Consider the following 22,140-nt stretch of genomic DNA (forward strand, 5'->3'; position numbering starts at 1 on the left):
GATAAAGAAAAAAGCTCATGGGTAATCTATAGATAAAATAACAGCTCCTAAATGATCGAGTTGATTGTGTGACTTAAGTTGCTCCTATAATGTATAATGCAGGTTCTTATAATGTCTTATAATGTTGTGATCCTTCACTAGGCTATATTTAACTTTAACAATGTTATAAATATATCATACTGAAAAAATCAACATTTGTAATCATTGATAATATCATTAACTTTCAATTATAATTATTTAGAAAAATCATTGTGTTTTGAAGAAATTCACTTTACTCTATTACATTGAGAAGAATCAGTTCTTAATATTGCCTCAACTTTTTATTGTTCTTCAAATATCATCTACTACATGTTATTAGGTAACACATCTATTATGGATCAGATGTGCCTACATATTATTTCAGCTAAAAGTCATTTCCTAATATTATAAATAACAGTTTAAAGAAATTCTGAAATTTTACTCTTAAACACTTTTTATCTTAGAACTTTGGAGTTGAAAAGAGCCATAAAAAAGTCACATGGTGTGATATATAAAATAAAGATTCAGGCACCAGACATGTATTGCAGTGCATTGACATGTATGAGTTATAACAACAAAATGCTGTTAGCTTTCAAGGTACTGAGAGTTTTCTGAGGGAATTTTCAGGTAAAGGAATATGTTGTATAATTTGAGGAACACCCTAACAATTAAGGGGATTCTTGTAATCTTCCAGTAGTTAGTAGCATTGAAATTAGATATTGGAGCTTAGATTGGAAGTGGCAAAGGGAAAAACATGCATTCCAGGAATGCTGGCAGCCACAAGATTGAGGCTCTAGTCTGGAAAGTAACTTTACCACAAAATTAAATGAGCAGTTTGGACTAGATGATATATTTCAAATTATCCTAGCTTTTTACCCTCTATTCTACACATTTTATAAGTGACTGAGGTTAAATTACATAACCAATTCTGTTAGTAATAGAGCCAGGGCTAGAACCTAGCTTTTTTGACTTCCCTTCCAGTGTTGTTTTATACAACTATTTTAACCACATCTGAAAGAAATAGCCTGCTTGTCTTTTAAAAGATGCATATCATCATAGGCGTTTTATGTCAAATTAATATAAAATGAGAAAGGATGAAAGGCAGGCAATGTGGCTTAGTAAAAAGATTGCTGGATTTGGGGTCATGGGCCCTGGGTTCAAATTCCAGTTCCGTTACTTACGATTGCATATATAATCTTTCTGCTGTCTCTCGTTTCCTCTTCTGTCAGATAAGGGAATTGGACTAGACAACCTTACAGTTCCATCATGTGATCTTAAAATTTTATAATATATCACATAAGAAGATGTTTTGAGAAAATCTGTCTTATGGTGACAGTATAGTAAAAGTGTTACATAGAATATATATCTTAACTTTGGGATAAAGATATGATGAAACTTTACATCATAGAGCAGGAGTTCTTAACTTTTGTTTTGTGAAGTCTGTAGATTCCTCAGAATCATGTTTTTAAATATATAAAATACAATTACAAAGGATTACAAAGGAAATACTCTTACTAAAACAATTATCAGAATATCTCAGAAGGAAAAAAGTTAACAGATTTAAGAATCACTGCCTTAGAGCATTTTAATACTTTGTGAAATAATGAAATCTAGATACCTTAAATTTCCATTTTATAGATTTTATATTAAGGTATCTGTAGTTTCAGAAATTTTAGTGATTTAATTAAGTAACATTTACAGTGTTTTGGGATACACACACACACACACACACACACACACACACACACTCTCTCTCACACACACAGATTTTTAAGGAACTGTCTACAGAGGTTTCTTTTGTTCTTTTTTATGGAATTAGAACTGCATATGCTTTCAATAATAGTTTACTGGGGACATCTACTGGGGATATGTTGTATTTTATGAATATGGGGAAAAATGCTTTTGTGGTAATATCTCTCATTTGTCTTTTTTCCTAAAATATTTGCTTTTCTTTCATTGTTATTTGCTCTCAAAGTATTATTTTTGGTTAAGTCTAATTTTCCCCTCTAATATTCTAATTTTTTTTCCTGTTTGTACTCATGACATAATTAAATTGTGTTTTCAACTTCAATACTATATCTCCCTTCATTTAGTACTTAAAGATAACCTCTTTACCACCATTTTCTGTGCTTTTATTTTATTATACTGTTTGACAGTAAAATAGTTCTATGATATTGGAAATCTTGGATTTTTTTTAACAACTGAGAACTTCCTGTTCTCAGGAAGGAAGGCTAGAGAGTTTAAATTAATTTGTCTTACCAGATTCTAACCTTGGTGGATGTTTTATGGATTTTTGTGTTCACACTTATAAATTGAAATATGTTTCTTTTTTTAGTGTGAGTAAGATAATCAGGGTTTTTTTGAAGCATATTTTAAGTCTTTTTATATATACCATATGTTAAATTCTTATTATAAAACTGATGTTGGGGAAAAACATTATTATAGCCTTTCAGATTATGAAGTATGCAGACAGATGCACTTTACAACATTATGCTAATAGGAAATCTAGTTTAAGTTAAATGTAACCAAATCTATGGCATTAGACATTTCATCATGACCTTTTGTAACACAGTAGTAAGTCTTATATTTAATATCATATTTAAAAGTTTAAAATTGTACCACTTCACTTATATGATCAGAAGTTAATCCCAAAGGCTGCGCTAAAGCCAAATACGAGGTAAAAATTTTTTTGGTAGGAATAATTAGTTTTTTTGTTCTCTTGGACTTAGCCATCTGACCCTCAATTACATTAAGGGACATTATGCACATGAATAGAAAGAAGAATAGCTCCCTTTGAAAGTCCTCAGACTTTCCATACATGAAGTACTTCCCACAGGGTCCTGTAAAAAGAACCAAGCCTCCATTATAATGAAATTGCAAATTCATTTGTAGATGTCCTTTTTATTTTTGAAAGCTACTTTTTGATCTCCTGAACAGCAATTAAATTCATTGTTTAAGGTCACAAATGTGGAGTTACTTGTCAAAATCCTTTAATCAGGATTCTATAAAGATAAATTGTTATCTTTTAATAGTAACTTACCAAATTATATTTTGTTCCCAAATAATTTTCTAATCATCTTCCAGCTTTCTGTTTTCTTATCAGTAGATTCTGACTCATCTCTCCATTCTTACACAGAAGTTACCCAATTAGTAGTTTTGACTGTGATATAGAAATCCTACCTCGTTGGAAAGTTGAATTTACTGGTTTTTTAAAAAAAACCATTATTTTTAATAATAATATTTTAATAATTTAATTATTAATTATTAATAATTATTTAAATAATATTTTAAATGCTAATATTTCAGCTTTTAAATAAAATATACATATATTTCTTAATCATCTCCCCTTTTCTTGCCTCATTAATGTGTAGCCATAGGGTATAAAATATATTCTGTGTGGAGTGGGTAAATTTAAGTTAATTATTTTAAAATCAATTATTTTTACTTGATAAAACCTTAAAAATACATAGTATAGTTTCAACCAGATAAGCATTAAGGATTAAAAAAGAATTTCTGTGCATACATAGATAAACTTCATTTCTAAAATGTCCTTAGTTAAAAATATTTTGTTAATAGAAAAATATTAACTTAGGATTTAATTTCATTGTAATTTTGATAATGATCCATGTAGAAAAAAAATACTGAAGGAAGTAATTATTGGATTTCAAATTACTTTTTGGGAAGGAAAGGAATAGAGAAGTTAGTGATTTTCATTTTGGAATATCCAACTAATTGAAAGTAAATTAAAATGAATGTCATTATAATACTATTTGCTAAAGCCGTATAAGAGGAGTATCTTTCTAAGGTACTAAACAACTTTACAACCATCAAGCCTCATATCTACTGGATCTTCTGGGGCTGGCCTACTTGGGGAAAAAATATACTTTTAATATAGCTTTTTAAAAGCAATATCCTTTGTCAGATTTTACCACCCAGATTTTAGCTTAGGAAAGACCCCGATTATTATATTATAATGAGACTCTAGTATACTAGAATACTGTTTTATAAAAGAGGTTTCTGATTTGCTAAAATAATAGTTTGAATCAATATTGTGGAGTAGATTCCTTAGTCATAAGCCTGGATAAGTTCTTTCTTCTCGCTTCTTCTTCTGACCTTATTTTATCTGTTTTGCCTGTTCTCATTTAGAAATGAGAACCATTGAGGTTAATTAGAGTTACAGGTGGCTGCCCATTTGGACATTTATACATATTCAAGGAATTAAATAAGGAACAGTTGGGGCATTAAGTTTCCTGCCCCACCCCCAAGTCCACAAAATCTGGATAACAAAATTCCAAATGTGTAAACAGGCTGGCCCACTTCCTTCTAGCAAATTGTTATCATGCAAATTATTGAAAGTGAAAATTCTCCCCTTTTACTTCTAATAATGGAAAATTTGCCTCAAATGAGTCATTCTTCAGCCTGTAGGTTAGGTTCTAAATCATTTTGGCTTTCTAAATGGAAATATATTTACTTTTTTTAATTGAACCTAGATCTAGGAAAAGATGAAGTTCAAATCCTGTCCCTTTTCATGGTTGTGTTATATTAGCCTAAGCAAATCCACCAACCACTATGAATTTCAGGTTGTTTTTGTAAAATAGAAATGATAGTATCTCTGGTATTTCTTGCCTCTTGGGTTGTGATAATAAATGAGATTATGCATATCTTTACTTTGCAAACCCTAGGGGTAGATATCAACAATTACTGTTACCATAAGGTATAATTTTGTTTATGCTTTTCTTTGCTTATTTGTAAAGACTTATTTCCATAGTTCATTAATAGTTCTTTTCTATAGGAAAATTTCACATTTATATTTTAAGAGAGAAAACAGTAGTAAAATTAATAAAATGCCAGACTTGAAATAAAATTCCAGAAAATTTGGAAATTTTAAACATCAAGAAAACATTTCTTTACTACTTCAGATATTTATTGCCTCGAGACTGTGGACCAATCATTTACCTGCCTTCTGTCAACCTCAGTTTCATCCATTTGTAAAATAAAGGATCATTATGCGAATCAAATGAAGAAATAATGTATGTGATAAGTGAAAATATATAAATGAAATAATGTATGTGATAAATGATATATGTTTGTGGTGTATAAATTATAATTATTTACACTGTGATTATTTCCCATGGAATACTCATTTACAGTAGTAAATTTTTTATATTTTAGGTGCAAGGATGGCTTAAAAGGATTCACTTTCTCTGCACTTAGGTAAGTAACATTTCATCTATCATATTAAAAGATCATTTAAAACTTAGCCTCCCCTTTCTTTAAAAGTAATAAAGTCGGAGTCGCCACCAATACTTTTACTTCAAGGAGCAATACTTTAAGGATTTATTATTTCCTTTTTTATTTTTTTTAATTTTTTTTTTTTTTTTTTTGCAAGGCAATTCCTATTAAGTGATTTGCCCCAGGGTCACATAGCTAGTAAATGTATGAAGTATCTAAGGGCAGATTTGAACTTAGGTCCTTTTAACTTCAGACCATTGCCTTATCCACCTATACTATATAGCTGCCTCTAAGGTTTTGTTATTTCCATGGGATGAAAACAGCACCTACCAGTATTAGAGCACAACCCATTTAGGTTCTCTACTAAATAAAGGACTGGATTTAAGAGTCTAGAAGACTCTTTCAATTTCAAATCTTCCTTCAGACCTTTACTACTTAAAAATAGTAAAGCCTCAGTTTCCTTGTTTGTCAAATGTAGATACTAATGGCATTAATATCACTGAGTTATTGGGCATATCTGATATGAATTTATTAATATTATTATATTAATTTGGTATGCTTATAAAAACCATTTTGAAAACTAATTCATATTATATATAAGCTAGTTATTATTATCAATATTATAATAAATTATCCTTATGTATTGATATGACAAAAAATATCTACCAACCAACTGGTAGCTAACCTTCTTTTATTATTTCTGTTTATGAATCCCAAAATTCCTTTATCCATTCATAATCTATTGGTTTTTCACCTCTCTCTTTTTCCCTGTGTCTTCTTTTATAAAACCCTACTTGTTGTCTGTACCCTTGACCCCTCATTTTTCAACCAAGTCATTTCCCCTCTATTAGCCATTCTCCCTTCTTCTCAATCCAACTTGACCTCTTAGTGAAACAATTTACTCTATACTGTATTCCTCTCTTGAATCACCCTAATCCTATTAACATATTATTGCCACTCTATGGCTCCTCAACCTTAAATTACTACCACTTTTTACTGCTGTCATTCCAATATATGTGCTGCTAGATCTCACTGTTACTAGACAGTTCTACTGTATCAACTCCCATATCAACACACTACTATCTCATTCTCTCTTGCAATTCTTCCATACATTTTCATCTCTTTTGAAATCTCTCCTTTCCCCTATCTCTTTCAGCTGAAAATCTTGCCCTGTATTTTACAGAAAACATTGAAGCTGTTTGCTATGAACTCTCTGTTCTCCCTTCTTCATGTCCTATCTTTTCATGTGCTTTCTGCCACCATCCATGGTAGAATAACCTTACTCCTTATCATGGTTAACCCCTCTGCTTATTCAAGTGATCCCATTCCATCCTATCTCCTCCAATAGATTGCTCCCTATCATCCTCATTCTTTTTGTTTATTTTCAATTTTCTCCCTCTCTACTGACTGATTTATTATTTATAAACATAGCCATATTTCCCCATCCTGGAAAAATCCTCACTTGATCCTTCCATTGCAGTTAACTAGCATCTTATAGCTTTTCTGCTCTTTGTAGTCAACTTCCTCAAAAAGGCTGTCTATAGTATAGCTACCACCATTTTCTCTCTTACTCTTTTCTCAACCTCTTATAATATGTCTTCCAAACTTAGCATTGCACTGAAATTGCTTTTTTTTTTCTAAAATTACTAATGATCTCTTAGTTGCCAAATCCAATGGTCTTTTTTTTTTTTTTTAATCTTTTTTTGCAGCCTTTTACTTGGTCACTCTCTCCTCATTTATCCTTTCTTCTCTCTAGGTTTTTGGTACATCATTCTCTCCTGGTTCTTCTTCTACCTTGCTGACCATTCTTCTGTTGTCTTTGTGGATCTTCTAGATCATGGCCTCTAATTGTAGATGTCCTTCAGAGTTCTGAACTGAGCCTTCTTTTCTTCTCCCTTTTTTAGTAACCTCATCAGCTTTCATGGATTTAATTACCATCTCTATGCTGTAATTCCCAAATCTAACTATCCTGTCCAGCTATCTAACCATTTCTCTGCTGATCTCCAATCTCATATCTCCAACTATATCTTAAACTCAGAATGTCCAAAATGAAATCCGATTATCTTTCCCCCTAATTTCTCCCTTCTCCATTCTACTTTCCCTTTTACTAGGAATGAAAAAAAAAGTTCACAATTAGGATACAATAGGGGATTGAAAAGAAATGGTAAGATATAAGGAGACATAACAAAAGAAAAATCCATGAAATTTGGAAACTTGTTGGATATCATTGTTCATGAAAAATTAAGAGCCACATAATTCTAAAGTTTTGAGCTTAAGTGATTAGCAACATGGTGTTACTATGAGAGTAAATCTAGATAGCTATAGGGTAAGGAATTTTTAGGGAAAGAGTATAGTATTGACGTATTTGTCAAAAGTTCTCAACATTGTCCTTCTACTTGCTACTGTGTTGATCAGTTTTTTTAAAAATCATTTTTGAAGTTTAACAAGACCCTTCTTTTGAGTTAACCCCCTTTTGTCTCTGTAATGTTGTGAACAGAATCAAAATACCATATTCTCTCTCTTTTTTTTTTAAGTAATTATATCTCATCTCCTGATCAAGGAAATGTTGTTTTGGATTTTCTTCATATATTACCATATAATTTTCCGTGCACAAGAGGAGATAGAATCTTCTAGACACATTTCTTGTTCTGCCAATGTTGCTTTGTGTACCCTTAACATTTCATTAAGTTAATATCTTTATGTTTATGTGTATTTGTATTGTATTGTATACTTCTCTATTAAAGAAAAAGCTTAACCAGATTTTGTTTCATATCATATTTTCCACATTGTAAATACATTATCTTTATGGTTATAAAGCTTGTAAAATGGTTACAGGAATATTACTAAAGCCAAGCATATTTATTATTGTGAAATTTCCTTGACAAAGGATAATGTGGGTTAATACAGGTAGGATTCATTGCTTTCCAAAAATAATCTGAAATAAAAAATCTGATTGTAACCTCTTTCTTTATGATTGTAGTTTTTATTACAAACACATGATATAAATATGTACTATATAAGGAATATGACATGAAAATTATTAATAATAGCATTCTTCCAGAGTTAAGGTTAAAAAATTATTTATTATGACCCAATATTATGTGATCTGGAGTATTAGAAATGTAAAGATACATATTGAGTGACTAATAAATATGTGTGAGTAATAATAAATTGAGTGAGTAATAAATATTAAGGAATCTCAGCTGAAATAATTAAAAATTCCTTTAGTAATTAACAAAATACACTGATTATATTGATCAGTACTTTAAAAACTAGCTTTTTTCAGTCTAAAAGCAATTTTTTTTTGAAAATGAAAAACACCTTCATATATGTGCTTACATAGGCACCCACACACACACACATTTTATTAGATTTGTGGAAAAGTTGTCTTTATTTTACAAAATACTAAAGTTCACTGCTACCAAAGTATATAAAAAAATGGTAGGATTAGACATTTAACAACCTAATCTATAGGCCTGATACTGATAAAATCTATATTTTTGACAAGGTGCCAAGGCTATGGAAAAGTAAGAATTTATGTTTCAAATAAAATATGTCCAAAATACTATTTATTATATTTTATATTTCTTGTAATTTATTTTAGAAAATTATTGTGTCTATAAGGCATAAATTTAAAAAAATTATATCATTTAAGTAGTACATTGTTAATGACTCTCTTTAAATAATGAAAATTCTTGTGTTCTTTACTAATTAGTTCTGAGTAATTGTGTGTGTGTGTGTGTGTGTGTATGTGTGTATGTATTTATTATTAGTTTATAGGGCACTACTGTACTAGTCACTCAAGATAAAAAGGAAAAGAAAAAAAAATTACTGCCCTCAAGAAGCTTATCCTTCTGCAGCAGTGGGATAGGTTATGCATAGAAATATATAAATACAGCCTAATTTGAAAATTAAGTATTAGTAGTTGGGGAAATAAGATTTCATATGAGCAAAAGCAGATAAACTAATATAAGGGAAGAGAACATTCCAGGGATGAGTGACAGTGTATGTTAATGCACAGCTATGAATGATGGAATGTTGAATTGAGGTAACTATTAGTCCAGATTGGCTAAAATGTAAAATATGTGAAGGGGAATAAATATATCATTTATATACTGTTTGGAGAATAGATGAAGGGAGTAAAGACTGAAAGCAAGGGGATAGTTAGGAAGCAACTAGTTGCCCAAGGAGAGAAATGATGAAAGACTTGAACTTGACTAATGGGTTGGTATGAGTATGAGTAAAGATAAGGCAATGGATATAAAATTAGTTAGAATTGTCAAAATATGGCAGCAAATTGTATAAACAGCATGTGAAAGAAGGAAAAGTTCAGTGTGACTCCGAGGTTGGTTACAAAGATAGTGGTGCCATTACAGAAATAAAGAAATTTACAAAGAAAGATTTAGGAAGAAAGAGATAATGATTTTCATTTTAGAAATGCCAAGTTTGAGTTCCTGATGAGATCCAGGAGGACATGTGTAGTAGGTGCTTTTCTATATTGGGCTACAGTTTAGGCAAGAGAATAGGACTAATTAAATTCATAGGAGTCAATGAGATTACTGAGTGAAAGTTTAGGTAGGGAAAAAAGAGAAGAGGGCCCCTGCATTGTGGGCAGGAGATAATTTATGCATTACAGACACAATAATTTCCTAAAATTATTGATTTAGCAGAGAGGCTAGAAGGGACAAGGAGGAAGAAAATGAGGAGAAAAAAATAATGTGGAAGCCAAGGAAGCATCTAAGGAAGATGTGGAGAAAAGTATTAAAAAACCCAGAGAGAGAAAATAGGTCAAATATTGAGAAAAGACCATCAGATTTAAATAATAATTATAGTTGTTCAGTCATTTTCAATCCTGTTACTCTTTGTGACCTCATTTGGGTTTTTTTGTTTTGTTTTGTTTTGGTTTTTTTTTTTTTTTGTTTTTTTTGGCAAAGATACTGAAATGGTTTGCCATTTCTATCTCCAATTTAATTTACAGATGAGGTATCAGTATCAGTAGATTATGGGAATGGAAGCTATGTTATGTTTGGGAAAAAATGGTGAGAAAATGTATATAACAAGTAGATGTGGTTTTTGGACAATAACAGCTTTAGGATTTTGGAGAATGAAATGAACTGTTTAATGATGGAGGAGACTGGATTGATTATTAAACAGCAGGAAAGGATCCAGTGAATAAAGAAAAATTGAAGATGATTAGGTAAGAAGATATGATAAAGAAGGCAAATTCCTAGATAAGATGGGACCAAGGACACAAACAAATTGCCTTGGAAACAAGAAGGGATACTTTAGTAAAGAAAAGAATTAAAGATAATAGAAAAGTGTTTTGAGATGTGAATTAGGAGAGAAAAGTTAAGTTCATGGTGAGTGGTCTTATTTTTCTCAGTAAAGGAGAAGAAAAAGCATCTCCTGACCAGGGTAGAAGAGTTAGTAAAAGAAATTTAAAAAGTTTTAGAATAGCCACTGTGTGGAGTGTTAAAGAGTCAAACAAGGAACAAAAAAAGTCTTACAAAATGATTAGTAAAGGAAATTTGAAAAGTTTTAGAATAGCCACTGTGTGGAGTGTTAAAGAGTCAATCAAGGAACAAAAAAAGTCTTACAAAATGATTCAATTGACTTAATTGAGTTTAGGTAGCAAAATTTTCAGAAGACCTAGCCAGTATGGTCATGTGACTATGTCATTTGATAGGTTGTAAACAGAATTTGAGGTAGTAAATGTTAGTTAAGTTTGGCAAGGCACAAACTGCAGTAGAACCAGGTGGCAAAAGTTGAAAATTTTAGAGTTGCTAATGATGGAATTAGTAAAAATATAGGTCCCTAGAAGTAGCTGAGGTTCCATGAGTTATGAGTGATGAATCAGTTAGACTATCAATAAATAAGTATTTATTATTTGCTCAGTGACAGGAATTATGTGAAGCACTGACAAGACTTAGACAAAATGAAATGTTCCCTTCTCTTTTAGAGGATATATCATACCAGAAGAAATCACAAGTACAGGTATAATGAGTATATACAAAACATATACAAAGGAGATGCCCTTGAAGAGAAAGACTATAACAGCTGGGGGGAGGCGGGGAGGCAGGAAAAGGAAGGTCTTATGCATAAAGTGGCCCCTGGACTGAATCTTAAAGGAGACCAGAGATTACAAGAGTTAGAGGTGAGGAGAAAGAACATGATGAATCTAGGAGACTAGCAGTGCAATGGCCTAAGATAGGAAGTGGGATCTTATGTGTGAGAAATGCTGAGATGGTTTAATGTATCAAGAGAAGTAATGTGTAAGAAGATTCACATGGTTTGAGGAGTTGAAGTTGACATCGGATTGTAAACTTAGGCAAGTAGGAAGATAATGATGCCCTTGACAGTAATAGAGACTTTCAGAAAGGGATAGATTTGGGGGAAAAGATGAGATACCTATAGGTCATCCAGATAAAAATATCCATTAGACAACTGGTGATAAAGGACTGGAGCTCAGGAGATTCAGATTCTCTCTCCCTCCCTCTCTCTCTCTCTCTCTCTCTCTCTCTCTCTCTCTCTCTCTCTCTCTCTCTCTCTTTCTCTCTCTCTCTCTCTCTCTCTCTCTCTCTCTCTCTCTCTCTCTCTCTCTCTCTCTCATGTCTAATGACTTTAAATGTTGATTACTTCAATATAAAGTGATTTCATAAATAATGATCTTTCTCTCCTATTCAAACCTTATATAATATTTAGTCTTAAGTTCCTCCATGTATACTTATTGTAGTGCATGATTTTCTGTTTCATACATGAGTATGTAATTGTGTATTGCATCTACCCAACAAGACTAAGCACTATGCTTAATGAGTGTATGTTGAATTGAATATGGATGGATGTTTCTGTGAAATTATAGTCAGCATAATGCCTTTTAAAATATCTCCCTTATAAAATTTTCCCAAGTACAGTATTTTTATTTTCAAAGAGGCTTGTAAGAGAGATTAGGGAAGAACCGGGTGGATCCCCATTTAACAGATGAGGAAATTGAGTACATGAGCAATTCATTGATTTACCCAAGGTCACACAGCTGTTTTGCATCCAAGTTGGGATTTCAGCCCAGATTTTCTGCCTCTAAATCCAGTGCTCTTTATATTACACTTTATTGTCCAGGTTTTTTTTCTTGAATACTGACTCACTTTTGTATAGAAAATCAAATGTATACATCATGAAAATACTATTTTAAATGGATAGAGCTTAGTCTGAAATTTATTTGCATCTAAGTAAAATTCCCATACCTTCTTGAAAAGTGAGAAATGCCACATGTTGTGTCTTTTTCTTTAGATTCATTGTAGGGAAGGAAGAAATTCCCACACATTCATATTCACCAGAGGCAGCATATGCAAAAGTGGAACAAAAGAGAGAGATGCATGAGGAGAAATCAAGAAGAATGAACATAATTACTCTAGCCAGGAAACTTGTGGATTCAATGTGAGTTCTTTTAAAAATGATTTGACTCTTTATCCTAACAACTTTGTTTATATGATAATAAGACCAACGTTGGATTGTTTTGTTTTCCATTCAAATAATAATAATTATGTACCATTCTAAATGCATAGAAACTTATGAGGAAATTTTTATAATCTTTCGCATAATTGAAAACTATCTTATAGAATAATATATAAATCTTCAGAACCATATTAGCCTGAAACTAAATTTTTTGTGGTATTAAAATTAGATGAATTTAAAACTACTGAGATAGTAGATTGAGGGAAAAAGAAAAAGGTTGATGTATATTAACTGATTATTCCATGCATAAAAGGGAACAAAACTAAACCAAAAAAGAAATTAAGTTTTTAGTAATTCAAGAAGACAAACTGCCAGAAGACAATCTTAATTAATAAAGATTATTCTGTAAAGAAGGACCAGCTGCTTGGAAGTGAAGCAAGTAATCTTGATTTTCAGGGAAAGAAGAAAAAGTCAGTGTTGCTCTTTACAAATGTAGATGACCACCATAAAGTTTAGGAAATCTGCAAATAAAAATAATGTTGATAGTAGTCATTTGGTTTGAAATGAGGGAGACCCATGCAGAAAAACCTTGGAAAACCAACAAGAAGAAGCACCTCATATTAGCATAGTAATCTATGAGAAGAGAGTAAGAAGAAAGGAGGGTAGGTAAGAGAGAAACCATAAAGTTAAAAGACAAGGCCAGAAATATTATGGGTTATCCAATGACCAGTCAAAAGAAAAAAAAAATCTGAAGATTTTTCATTTTTTTCAAAGGAAACTAGGGAGAGGGAAGTGATTGAAACACTCAGGCTTTAAAATAATGTCATTCACAGTGGGAAAAAAAATGTTCTAAAACAAAAAAGACAAGAAAAATCAGTGAGGAAAGGCAATGTAAGAACAGAAAGATAAGAGAATGCCAGGGAGAAAATGAGAAATCAGTTCAAGTTGTGGTGAACAGTTTGACTGTGAAGATGAAGAATGGTTAAATAACTTGATATTGACCATATCAGTTGGTTATCAGCAGACTGGAAAGTATCACCAGCCAGCAGAATCCAAGAGTTCCAAGAGAATTTTGAAGACAAGTCTTTCTGAATGATGCCTTATGGCTGTGGGATGTCTCATTCCTTGGTTTTCTTCTTCTCTTGGCCCCTACCCTAATCTCCACAGCTTCACCAGATCCAATCTTTCATATCATGCTGATGACATAAGTGTTATGGTGAATGTGAGCCACTGCCTTCATTCCACCCCCTCTTCCTAATGAAAGGCAGTGTGTAAGTTTCAATATACTTGTTGGGTTAAACTGAGAAAAGAGCTTTCCATAACATTTTGTAAATAAGATGAAAGAAATTCAGGACCAGAGTTTTTCCAGAAAATTATCTTCATAAATAGGAAAGAGTTAATATGCAGCAGTACTGCCAATTTTCTAGTCTAAAAGAAGTTATAAAAGCCAATTATTTGAGAATGTGAACTATTCCTCTACCTCCCTTTCTCACCCCCCCCTCAAAAAAAAAAAAAACAAAAAAAAAAACACAAGATGAAAACTTAACTAATTGAGGTTTGGAACTTATATTCAAAATTGTACGTTTTAAAATTCAAGTTTCTTTGGTCTATTGTAATTAAGTACCCCATGCAACGAACATATTATGTAATTAAAATAAGATTTGAACAGTAGCTCCACCAATATAATTTTATTAAATGTTAGAAAGTGAAATGGTTTGAAAATCAGCCACAGATAACCAACCTCCTTTAGAATTCCCAAATGATCTATTCCTGTATTTACAAAAATATTGGATGTTTAATCCTAATACTATATCAAGTTTCTCTTCCATATGTTTCCTTTCAAATGTAATTAAATATAAATGCCTGTAACCTGAGTATATTTTCATTATGATTTTGGCTACATGAACTGACCTCATGGATGATTTATGCCCAGTATACTTTACAATACATGATTCAAAACTTCCAAAATATTTGGCTGAGTATGTAAATTATATAATTTATTTCATATAAACCACAAATACTTGGCAACATTGTTTGTAGAACCTGTATGAAATTATCTTACAGTGATCCAGGCAAATACAATGTATCATGGTGTAAAAAAATTCTCTTCTGTACGCTTCAAATAATAAAAATGTGGACATACTCTGAAATAGACAAACAACTTTTATAGACCATAAAGAAAATTGTAATCATTCTGGTCCTTCTCAAGCCTTCTTTCTTTCTATTTAAAAGAAAGACTATAAACAGTCAAACTCAGCACATTTCAGACGCTGTTCTGCAGAACTTATCCAACTCGGCATTTTCTTATTCTCACTGATAAGTAAACTCTCCATTATTTCAGATGATAATCCATCCAAACCTTATTCTATGCAACTTTTGTCTGTATTTTCCCCATTGATCCTCTACAGAGGAGCTAAGTGAATATTATATCCTTCTTCAGTTTTGGACACCAGTGAAACTCTTTAATTTTGTGTCTCTTTTCCATTGTTAGGATTAGGCTACCTACTTTTTCAGGCTTGCATTTCAAGAGAGGGAGGGAAATACTCATAGTTGGGGAGGAGGGAGGGAGGGTGGGAGAGAGAAAGAGAGAGAGATTTATAAATATGTTCTTTAGTAAATCCTTTCAAATTTCTTAATAATGTTTTTATGCTGCAGCCAGATTGCTTCTTTATTTCTACTTCTATGCATTTTTCCATTGCTCTTTGAGTTATCCATGGTTTTGATTCTTTGTAGATTGTACTCCTGGGAGGCAAAAAAGCTGATATCATTTCTGCCCATAGCCATAACATGCATCTACAAAAGTGAGATGTGGATCATTTAGAAAAACAATACCATACATCAGTGGTATCAAACTCAAATAGTAAAGGATCCTAGAAGCATCCTGACTTAGAAAATCAGATTGTCTATTTTATATTGTATTTTAATTTATTTTGTTTAACATTTCCCAATTGTATTTTCATTGGGTTCTGCCCTTTCACTCTGGAGAAATTACATACTTAGAGTCAGAGTGCTTAACATAGACCAAACCCAAGTAAGTGGATAAAAACCCTTTTGAATGTCCTGATTTTGATAATAGAAGTGGATATGTTTTGGTAACACAAATAAAACAAATAACTTATTGATTAATAATTTTAGGAAAATAATACAGATAACATGAAGCATAAACACTGAAATATTATTTTGCCATTAAATTTATTATTGCCAGAATGTTGAAACAAGCTTAGGTTCTGGAGTGTTTTGAATTCAGTAAATATTTTGCAGGCCCAAGATGCTGGATATGTAAATATGAAAAATAAGTTTTATCTTCAAGGAACTTGTAGATTCTAACTTGAGTAAAAGTTTATTTAAGCTAATTTTGAGGAAATGAAATCAGATAGTTATTTTATATATTGTAGGACAAATACAAAGGGATCTTAGCTTTTGCAGCCAAGTATCTTCCTAATTTTATCTTGTATTAAATTTGACTTTAAAAAATAAACTTTTAATCAAGTCATCTTTTCCTATACACATCTTATAAATGGACTTGTAGCGGATTTTTACTTATTTTCTTTAATAAATTTTGATACCAGCATTACAAATCAGTGTAGCAAATTGAAAAGAGTGGTGAAATTAGAATTATATGAAATGAAAGTTCTGGCTATGTTGCTTATTATTTATTACCTTTAAGACCTTGGGCACTTAACTCAGTCTTTAGGAGCCTCCAAATTACTCATTTGTTGAATAAGGGAAGTTGGCATCTGGGATCCATTCTAGCTTTATATTATAATCCTATAGTCTTGGGACTTTTAATTAGTTTGGTTTTTTTTGGGTTCAATTTTAGATGCAAGCATGGACCAAGGCATAGGTGTTGCAAACACTATGAAGATAACTGCATATCTTACTGCTTAAAAGTAAGTCTATAAAAGACCAGTGGTAATTGTGAGTGTAAATCAATTAACAGAATATGAGATTAGAAGTAAAAGAAAAATATAATTTTTACATATTAAGGATTATTATTTCTTTGTATGTGATTTGCAAAGATAGAAACTAAAGGAAAATAACAAATAAATTGGGTTTTTTTAATGTACTTTTAGAAGATTTTTAATTCAATTCATAGTGCTAGGATGAGCTTATTTAAAATCAATAAAAGACATGAGGATGGGAGAAAAAAGATGAGTCATCAGGAAAGAGGGGAAAAAATGTAATTAATTTAGCCCCATTACAACCCCACCCTAAACATAGCACCTGGAATGTGACTTTGGACTTGAAAAGTTGTTAGATTTTTTTAAGGGGCTGGGATAATGGAAGATTGCCCACAGTTGCTACATACTGAGAGAACTGTCTTATGTCCCCTGGCACAAATTATTCTTTTCCTTTATATGCTTGGTACACTGGCCGCCCTTCCTCTCAAGCACTGTCTTCTGTGAAGGAGATTGTTTTGACTGGAGTTAGTCTGGCACAGGTGGTACCACCTGCTACAATTCTTTTTTTTTTTTTTTTTTTAATTTGAGGTGGTTTTCTTAACAGATTTGATACATTTTTTAAGAACCCATCAAAATGTTGCTGATACTATTTTTTCCTATACAACCTAGTTCTGAGCATGGGGTAAAAATAAGATTTGTAAATTATTAAATGGAAAGCCTCCATGATTTTCTATAGGTGAGGAAAAACATGTCTTTCTATATTTCAAATTGTAGACCTCTATGAACTTAGGCATTAGGTTTTCTATGCAGTATTCTACATGTAAGCCAAAACCAACTTATAGAATATAGTCCCCAAAGATAGGGAAGGAGTAAGGCTAGTAATTAAAATAACTGAGTATTTTTCAAGTTCTTTAGTGTGGTAGAGATACTCTTCAAAAACAGATTTCTTATACCACTTTAAAGTGGTGAAAGAAAACTCCATGCAAGAAGCTATGTAGGTTGCTGGCTCCTGGAGAATGATTATACTCTGGAAATCCAACGTGATTCTAGTTTGAGAGGATCCTAAAAATAAATTTGAATGATTTTTTTAGTTATTTCTCTTTAAAAGAGTTTATCTGAGCAGTAATTAGCTTTATGCTGTGGCTGAGAAAACTATGGTATAAACAGCAATTATGTCAACTACTACTATTGAATTTGAAAAAGTGACATAATAAGTCTTAGAATAATTTATATGAACTTAAAAATGTTGGAAGACCAATAGGTTGGGAAAATTAACAACATAAATGTGCTTCTTGCTGTTCCATGGACTCAAATTTATTACTTATTAATTTGTGAGCTCCCTGCTAAGATATCAAGTTTCATACTGATAATTTTAATAAAATGTTGATAATATAGATGTTTTCTCCTTTTTGACTCAGGATCATACTAGGGTTTTAAAATCATATTTAATAATAGGAGAAATAGTAATTGTTCATGGGTAGGCAGGGGCCAATATAATAAAATGACAATCTTCCTAAAATAATTTATATATTTAATGCCATCATAATTATTAGCAAAAAATTACTGAATTAGAAAAAAACAATTCATTTAGAAGAACAAAAAGTTAAGAATGTCAAAGGGAATAATGGGGGGGGGGGGGAATGTAAAGGAAGGAGGTTTAGCAGTAACCACATCTTAAACTATATGAAAAAGCAGTTATCAAAACTTTCTAGTACTGACTAAAAAATAGAAAGGTGAATGAAACAGAGTAGACATACAATATATAGTAATAAGTGATTATAGTAACCTTGTATTTAAGAAATGTAAAAACTTAAGATTTGGGGATAAGAATTTGTTATTTGGCAAAAAAAATTCTTGGGAATACTGCAAAGCAATATGGCAGAAACTGGACACAGGCCAGTATCTTATACAATTTGTTTAAAAAAAAAAGTTAAAATGAATACATGACTCAAATATAAAGATATAAAGAAAATTTGAAAAACATGGAACATATTGCTTCTCAGACTTTGGTTAAACAAACAACTTATGAATAAATAAGAGAAATTCGTGAGGCATAAAATGGATAATTTTGGTCACATTAAAAATTTTTGTACAAATAAAAGTAGCCAAAATCAGAAGGAAAGCAGAAAATCGGGAGAGGGGTGGGGTGATAAATTATAGACAGTTTCTCAAATATAGTTCTCATCTCTCAAATATATAAAGAACTTTGTAAAATTCATAAGAATACATGTGATTCCCCAATTGACAAATGTTTAAAAGAAAAGAACAGGTAGTTTTTCTGTGAAAAAATCAAACAACTTATATTCAAATTAAAAATAAAGGTCATTATTGATTAGAGAAATGCAAATCAAAACAACCTTGAGATATCATTTTATGCCTATCAGATTGGCTGGAGAAGAAAGTGACAAATGTTAGAGAAGAGACACTATAATTCATTATTGCTGGAGTTGTAAATTGATCCAACCCTTTTGGAGAGCAATCTGCAATTATGCCCAAAGAATTTTTAAGCTTCCTATACCCTTTGACCTAACAATACAAAGTTTATTTTCAAAGATGATTAGGGGAAAGGGAAAAGAATCTATATATGCTAAAATATTTAAATAATTCCCTTTGTAATGACAAAGAACAGGAAATTGCAGGGATACCTGTCAATTAGGTAATGACTGAACAAGTTGTATATGATTGTGATGGAATATTATTTTACTACAAGAAATAATGAGCTAAATGATCTTAGAAGAACATGGACAGACTTGCACGAAATAATAAAGAACAGAATAGAATCATAGTCTGTGACATTAGTGAAAGGGAAAGACTATAAAAAATACACATACATTCATATACATGTGTGTATGTGTGTTTTATGTATTAGTAAACATAGTTTAGGAATAAAAGCTAAGAATTGCTAAAAACTTAGAGACTATATAGAAGCTTTATACCTTTACACCTTGATTACATTTTTGAGAACAAAGTCAGAAGGTGCTGGATATGGTGAGCACCAAATATCACCAAAAGAAATGAAATTGATATTATTTATTACTACTGATAATGGAAATCATTTCTTATTCAATGATCTATACACAACAGACCATCAAGATATCAGAAATCAGAAGGTTCAAAATTAATATTAAACTACACAAAAAAGCAAAATAGGGAAAAATGTCATGAAATAAGAGTAACTCCAATCTCCTTGTATGAGCTGTTAACACTGATTCTTATTATGGGAAATAGATAAAAAACAAACATTGACTTAGACCCAAGGAATTTTGACTTATATGATATAAGAAGGGGGGTAATGAGCTTAGAAATTTCCTCAGCCAATAAGCATTTAGTCTCCTTGACAAACAAAATGAAATGGCAGCCAAAGGCAACCTTAATTTAGAAAATAAATCTGATTTTGCCATTTCCTAATCATCTCCATCCTTTCTATTAATTCTGCTTCAGTATAACTGCATTGACTATCAAGATTGCTTGAAGTATATGGTAGTGAAAACTTTGTTCAGTGACCCCCCCCCCCCCCCCCCCGATTCTTAATATCAAATAATATACAGAATTGGAGACATGATTCCCGATGTGTTTGCCCTGCCAACAAAGGAAGTACTGAGGAGAGTTCAAGTGGTAAAGGACTTCCTTCCTAATTGGAAGAGTTGATATTGTGTTTATTGTATAAAGTCCCAGAACTTTGCAGTTTCCGGAATTAGATTCATAATGACTGAAGAGTTCAGTCTATCTACATACAGTAGAAAAACTGAGTATATACAAAATACCTTTTGGTCAGTCTGTGATATGCAGGTTGTATTGCCAGTTTAGATAACTGTTTATCTCAAGCAAAATTAACCAGGAGAGAAGGATAATTTTGAATGGTTTAGGGAAATTACATGTTGAGTGAACTTCTTTCCCTGAAACAAAGGCTTGCCTTTTAAAAATCAGTGTTCTTATGCTGGATGACTATATCATGAAATACTAAATAGTATATGAAGAATTAGGTTAAATGCCATGCATGGTGGCCATGAGTTTCCTCACCTGTAAAGTGATTGGGGAAAACACCTAAAATTCCTTAAAGCTGTAAATTTGAGATCATATGATCTTATGAAGTAGACCAATGTGTTATAAGCCTGGGAGTTACAAATATATGGGAGAAATTGTACCAAGAATGCTGTCAGAGAGACATATAACTAGAAAGGGATGTGGCAAGACTGTGAAGGATAAGCAATGAATAGCTTCCATATATTTATATAGTCAAGAGATCTAGAGGAAGATCCCTCCTTTTACTCATTGAGTAAATGGATCACACATAATTTCAAGTATTCATTAAAGTAGGTTCTCATTTCTGTACTGCTTCAAAGTTTAGAAAAAATTTCCTTTTTTATATTCCTATGAAGTAAGTAGTGCAAGTATAATCCTCATTTTACAGATAAGGAAACTGAGGTCCATAGAGATGAAATGACTTGTCCATGGTCACAAAACTAGTTGTGTAAGTGGCAGAACTGGAATTTGAATCTACATCTCCTGACTCCAAGTCCATTTGTTCTTTCTTCTACACCATCCTACCAGGCAAGTGCTCCTATTGATGTAGATGCTAGATTAAGTAAAGAGAAAGCATTTATCCACTATTTGCTAGTACTCTATATCAAAAAGGAATTTAGGATTAAGATACGCTGATCAAATGGTACATGAACACTTTTGCAACTAACCTGTACCATTAATCTTATTCTCTAGATATTGTATGTCAGGTTGGCCTCAGTTGTAATCACAGAAAACAAACAAACAAAAAAAATTGGCATATACTGGTTCTTTCCAAATTAATTCCCTTTGGGGCTGTAAGCATTTACAGGAAATGTAGAGGAATGTTGGTTGTAAATATATCAATTTTTTATGGCATCAACATCTCATTTGGGTAGTGTGCCATAAAGCTGTCTTCTTGTGTTAGATCAGTAAGAGAAAAATTATGTATAATTGTTTCTATATCTATAAATTTGTTCTGACATATTCAGCTATAAATTCTGTCCTATAGTCTTTAAAAATGTAAACATTGCTTGTCTGTCAAAAGAATGCTTGCCCATTCCAAAAATTCAGGGTTGTAGGTTTTATTATTTTCTGAGTTTTCTAAAATACTCGATTTTTGAGGATACGAGTTTTCACATTTGTGCTTAGGTGAGCTTTTTTTCCCCTCACTTTTCTTTTTGAAACCAAATGGTTTAAGAATTCAGAATCCCAGTTAGTAAATTATAGAAGTATCAAGGAATTTATTAGAATATAGACACACTAAATACATGCATTCAACCTAAAGTGTCTTTTCCTTTAGTAATAATAAGTTTATACTTATGTAGTACTTTACATTTTACAGAGTTTTCTCCACATTTCTCTAAAGTGAAAAGAAGCAGAAAGAACTGAGATTCACAGAGCTTAATTTAATTTACATGGCTATGAAGTGGCAGTATCATAATATTAGTCCTTTTGCCTTCATGTTCAATGCTGAATGCAAAAAAAAATTAATTGTAAGGATTTGGTTTTATAGACATTCTTAAATATGAACTTTGAG

The 22,140-nt window shown here is 31.7% G+C and overlaps 1 protein-coding gene across 2 annotated transcripts in view; it reads left to right on the forward strand.

The window, feature by feature from the left end:
* The window catches only part of TMEM135 (transmembrane protein 135), a 327,016-nt gene that overhangs the window by 281,330 nt on the left and 23,546 nt on the right, over window positions 1–22,140 (forward strand). For both annotated transcript variants that reach the window (XM_051987292.1, XM_051987293.1), the window contains 3 exons: window positions 5,191–5,232; window positions 12,535–12,681; window positions 16,520–16,589. In XM_051987292.1, coding sequence (XP_051843252.1) covers window positions 5,191–5,232; window positions 12,535–12,681; window positions 16,520–16,589 — 259 coding nt within the window. The remainder of the gene's footprint in view (window positions 1–5,190; window positions 5,233–12,534; window positions 12,682–16,519; window positions 16,590–22,140) is intronic.

This window comes from Antechinus flavipes, chromosome 3, assembly GCF_016432865.1.
Source record: "Antechinus flavipes isolate AdamAnt ecotype Samford, QLD, Australia chromosome 3, AdamAnt_v2, whole genome shotgun sequence".
Classification (NCBI taxonomy): domain Eukaryota; kingdom Metazoa; phylum Chordata; class Mammalia; order Dasyuromorphia; family Dasyuridae; genus Antechinus; species Antechinus flavipes.